The sequence below is a fragment of the Lepisma saccharinum genome, chromosome 9 (assembly GCF_977018435.1).
Source record: "Lepisma saccharinum chromosome 9, izLepSacc3.1, whole genome shotgun sequence".
Lineage (NCBI taxonomy): Eukaryota > Metazoa > Arthropoda > Insecta > Zygentoma > Lepismatidae > Lepisma > Lepisma saccharinum.
This window is the reverse complement of record NC_139237.1, coordinates 74,240,527-74,246,217: the sequence shown is the minus strand read 5'-3', so window position 1 is coordinate 74,246,217 and position 5,691 is coordinate 74,240,527. Positions and strand designations below refer to the sequence as shown.

The window sequence follows — 5,691 nt, the reverse complement described above, 5'->3', positions numbered from 1 at the left end:
TTTTCATTATAAACAATCGCTAATATTAATCAAAATGATAACAAATATATTGCAACATGTTTAGTTTTTTAATCGGTTTGTTCATAATTAACAGTCTATTTTCTTGAAAAAGCTCGTAACATTTGATCAAGCCTTCACTTACACTTTGGAAGAGAACGTGATCTCTTGGAAGTTTGCAAACTATAGGTTTGAAATCTATCACAGCGCAGAGTTTGAACTGACTTGGATGACCTGCACGTTTTATGCACCGACCCCTAAAGTCAGCCCGATAATGAACAGGCAGTGATTGCAAGGTAACTGGGGTGGAGTTTGCATCAATTTCAAAAGCTATCGCCACCAGCGGAATGCTTTTTGCAGTGACAGTAATAACATCTTGGTCAAGGGTGCAGGCATGAAAGTGTCACGTATAGTACCACGGCTCTTCACCGCGAGCCACATCTGCAGGTTGTAATTTGCCTGTCCCGCGGTATTTACTCGAAAGCAGTTTTTAATTCGTTACTTGGAATAATGAAAGTTGCAGGTTAGAAAAAGGGACAAGTAAAAATAAAAAAGTCTTGATTTGCATTCCGTAACATAGAGAAGGTAAAGAAGGAAAAAAGAAGGGCTCAACCACACCTCGAGAGTATGTGTGCAATCTTAGTTGAACGTTGTTCATACCACCAGCAATTACATCAGGTCTTGCAATACATTTGAAGGCAACACGGTTTCTTTTGCAAGTGCCTAGCTATTGATTATTTGCTGTTGTAACTTACATGTAAGTCGCAGGTTCTATAGTGTATTAAACAATATGGTCTCCAGTTACTACCAAACGTGAAGGCAACAGTCGGTGTAACGCAACAACTAATCCAGTGTTGTAGCCCACTATATTTGATGTTTAACACCCATTGCTGTAACAAAACATCAAAATGATCCCGAAGAACGCTAATCCCGCATTAACACCATAAGGAGTGTTCTGTTACGTGTATTTGTAAGACAAAGCTTCATGTATGTAATTTGGACAACACTTCTTACAGTGTTTCACACTTACGCAACATTTAATATGCAGTTTCAGACTGATAATTAAACTTTCTTTATCATTATGTAGATGCATTTAAAGTAAAATCATGTTGGGAGCTACGATGCAGGTTTGATACCCTGCCTGGACATGGACGTTCTTCATGAGTACGCCTTCATCAATTTCATCATGTCATCACTCATCTTCATCTTCGCGATTAGCCAAACGTTTAAGACAAGCGACATAAAATAACCTAATTCAAACAATCAAACCACTTTTTCCTTACAAACAAACTTAGATGTCAATTAAATGTTAGATTTGAAAGTTTTGAAAAATTACAAAATACCATACTGCAAATATTCGTTCTCAATTCTCCACTCGCCAAAAGAAAAACTCCTCGCTGCGCCTAGTTCAATAAAGTTCAAAAAAGCTAGGGGAAAAATTTAGTGAGCTCGCGCATCAAAATATCTTTTATTTTTATTTTTTAAAACTCACAGAACCACCCCCTCTATCTCGACGTCCAGAACACGATCCCGGGTATACGTTGTCCATTTATTCCATCTCTCACTGTCATAAATACCTAGTCATAAAACATGATAACTCCAGATTTGATTATCAGTTTTGTTTATGCTTTACCTTATAACTCAAATAAAGCTTTTCCAAACAGGACTGACTCTCCTGGAAACAGTCACCAGGCACCTGGCGAATCGTAGGGTGATAATTAGAAAATGGAAATTGCTCTTTCCAAAACAGTCCGTACATATTTGGTGGCAAATATCTGAATAGAGCATAATTTTACTGTCTAGTTTTGTATTTCCTGATCCAGGTGAATGTTTTCCTCTCCGTTTGCGTAGACCAGGCAACTCCAAGTGAAATGCAGCTCACTGCAGGCACTATTTATTACTAAAAACACTCCCGCCATCTGTTATCTGAAAACTGAACGAAGGCGACGGCAGAAGCTCGTTAAGCGCTGTATCACCGACCCATCTCGCTTCCTCTCTTAATAATTACACGTCCCTACAAAGCACCTTCTCCCGTCTATATATCTGAACAACAGTTTTTATTTTTTATTATTCATGTTCGGTGTCACCTTATGATTTATCGCCTCTGCCTTGTGGCCGATCTTCCCCTCCTGATCCGCTTTCACTCCTCTTCATGTCTCCCGTCAAAGGGTTGGAGAACGCACAAAAACTCACGCATGCACGGACGGAGACAAGGTAAGTGGAGCATGTCAGGCTCAGGAAATGAATTTTGATGTGCATGCGATCGGGGAAAGGGAAGTTTATATGATATGTGGAATGATGGCGGCGTTGGGAGAAAGGGAAGACCGAGAAGAACAATGATAAAAAAAAAGATCAACGAGAGATGATTCAAAGTATATAACAACCACAGATAATAAATATGGATGTTATGACTATATGCTAAGGTGGGTAGGGCATGGCACAAATTAATAGCAAGACAAGGAAAAGAGGAAAAGTGAAGAGGTATTTTTTCTTTCTTTCAGGTTATTTTATCATGTAAAATCTCCAATCTTCAACCCCTCTTGCTATAACTATGTGCCGTGTCTCTCTCTCGGCATATGGTTCGTATTTTTGTCATTTGGCGTCTCTTTTCTGCCACTTATGGCTAATTGCGACGACGAGAATGAGTAATGATTAGATTAACTGACTCACAAAGAACACCCATGTCAAGGCCACGACTCTAACCCGGAAACTTCGGCGGAGAGATAAAAAATCGACAACTTAAAACGCTCTGCCACAGAACAGTGTATGGTTTGTAACTTCCTGTCCCAGCAAATAACAATAGATAATATGCAATAGTATATAGAATATTATACGGATGTGATCCGTAATATTCTTATTTATTATCTATGGATGTTATTTTCTGGGACCCAATCTTCCCTATATTATTTTGGTTATGCACTTTCGGAAATTAGTTCTGCCCGAAGAAGAAAGCACATTTGCTTCGAATACTTTTTGTTCGTGTTTGACAATTTCTGATAGTTTTCTCTACAGCTTGTATCAACGTGTTCTATCAGAATTTGAGTTTGTTAATTTAAAAGTAAATTTAATTGTCTTAAACTAGACTTAAGCATCTCTATTGCACTTGTACAATTGCGAGCTGCACACTGCACGAACGCGATCGACAAAGCCTCGCTTCCTCCCTCCTTTCGGCTCCAATATTGTTGTTCGCTCTGTAGTTCACACACGTACGACCGTATGACCAAGCGTGTCTTAAACTTATCCCTCAAATATCATACCGCGAACTTTTTGATCAACCTAAGAATGCTAAGATGTGGCAAACATTTTGAAAATATACTTCGTATGTTTTGAAATCAGTTTCGAAAGTATTTACAAGAAGGTGTAGGTTTTACATCTCTATTACTTTGTTGTTATCTCCATTTGCTTATTTTTTTTGGGGGGGGGCGATCTGGCGCACACCTCCCATCCAAGAGTGGTGACTTGGAACTCGGCGGATTTGGGTCTAGCACACAAAAATACTTCAGATAATGGAAGGAAAACTTTAAGGGGAACAGCAATTCCAGGTTTAGTGAGACTGCTACCACATTGCATGTATCGGTTGTCTTTCTCAAGTATACTCTGTCCCGGCTATCTCCAGACCAATATAACGAAAACAAGTCTCTGCGCAAGTACTGACGCGAGACGGCTCCGCCAATGAACACGCGAGAGAGAAAAGTATTGCGTGAAGGGGAGGAAAGCGACTGCAGTTATCGGCCTTCGAGCAGCGGGTACTGCTTCGCTCTGGCCACTAGATTCGCCCCTCTTCTCCGACGCTATGCGCGGCTTTGCTCCAGAGTTAGGTGGGACAGAGTATACATAGATTTGTAAGTATCATGATATTATTTTTAAAAGAAGATGAGGGAATCCAACCGTCATAATACAGGAGAAAATATGTTGTTCTAAGTAAATGCATCAGACCGAATGTTCAGGTACATCATCGAGAAATATGCAGGAAGTTGCATCAAAAAGCGCATTCATTGATGTATTGAAGTAGAGGCTCGACATAGAAAGAAATATTCACTTGCATAATATGATACATTTTGGCGTTACCTTTACAAACGATATACAAAAATTAATGAAACTGCTAACCTGATACTTGGCAAAACACACTTTAGTGCATCAATCGATTTGTGTGTTTCTGGCGCATCAGATAGATTTTTGTGCATACTGGGTTCCTGGTGAAATTAACCACTGTTCTTAGGTTAAAGTTAGGGCTGCGCCGATACCGATGTCGATGTACGAGGGGGGGGCTGGAAAGTTCGTGAAATCACCCAGAAGGAATACAGCTGGAACAACCATTTTAATACATTTTTCAAGGTATTCCCCCCGAAGCTCAATACACGTTTCACAACAATGTTTCAACATTTGTAACCCTTTCAAATAGAAGGTTTTGTCCTGCCATGCAAAACAGCCCTCCACCTCCTCAACCAGTGCCTCTTCGGACGGAAAATGTGTGCCCTTGAGATGTTTTTTGAGGTTTGGAAAGAGGTGATAGTCGGATGGGGCGATATCAGGGGAATAGGGTGGGTGGGGTACACAGGTAAAGCCCAGATCCGCCAGCAATTGCATGGTTTGATGGGCCTTGTGCGAGGGCGCATTGTCCTGGAGAAATTGCACACCACGGCTCACTTTTCCCCGACGTTTTTCCTTCAGAGCCGCCTTCAATTCAATCAAATATTGGGAATAAACAGCAGCACTGATGTTTTCACCCTGTTTAAGATATTTTATGAGGATGACACAGTCCTTATCCCAAAAGACCTATGCCAGAACCTTCCCTGCTGACCTTTGACTTCGGAACTTTTTCGGTCGAGGAGACCCACTGTGGCGCATCTCCATGGGTTGCTTTTTAGTCTGTGGATCATAATGGTGAATACATGTTTCATCTTCAGTCACCAGACAGCGCAAAAAATCATAAGGGTGTTGAAATTTGCGCACGATCTCCCGTGACATCTGCACTCGTGTTCTCTTCTGGTCAGCATTCAGACATTTTGGGTTCCATTTCGCACTGAGCTTCCGCATGTCCAGATACTCTGATATTATGACACCCACACACTCACGCAATATCCCCAGATACGCAGCAATGGTTTTGGTGGATATGCGCTTATCCTCCATGAACATGTCGTGCACTTTGACAATGTTTTCCCTAGTCACTGCACTTGCAGGCCTGCCAGAGCGGGGTTCATCTTCAGTCTCACCATGTCCAGTCCTAAAACGCCTCACCCATTTGGCTACTGTTGTATATCCTGGGGCATGTTCCCCCAAAGTCTCATGCAAAGTTTTATGGATATCCATGGGGGATTTGTCTTGCAACACGAGAAACTTGATGACACTGCGAAGCTCATTCTTCTCAAATTTCCTTAGGTCCTCCGCCATCTCTTCTTACTGAACGTGAAACAAAAAAAATAACAATGACAAAAGGATCATATGCAGGATAAGAGGTTTACAATATATGCTCTTTCTAATGGCTACAACAATTTGTTTCAATTTTTATTTCTTCTGGGTGATTTCATGAACTTTCCAGCCCCCCCTCGTATTGGTATCGGTATCGGAAAGTATTGGAAATTGTTTACGGATACCAGCCGATACTTTTCCGGCATCTTGGTCTTTCACGGCTCATCAAAAATTCCGAGCGACACTTTCGCGGAGTCCATTTCTCCTGGAAATTATGCAAAATTC

The 5,691-nt window shown here is 41.0% G+C and overlaps 1 protein-coding gene across 1 annotated transcript; it reads right to left on the bottom strand.

The window, feature by feature from the left end:
* Window positions 1–4,773: 4,773 nt before the first annotated feature.
* On the bottom strand, window positions 4,774–5,388 carry LOC145992477 (protein GVQW3-like). The gene has a single exon (XM_083128858.1). It carries the CDS (start codon window positions 5,386–5,388, stop codon window positions 4,774–4,776), a length of 615 nt encoding a protein of 204 aa, XP_082984984.1.
* Window positions 5,389–5,691: the final 303 nt, after the last annotated feature.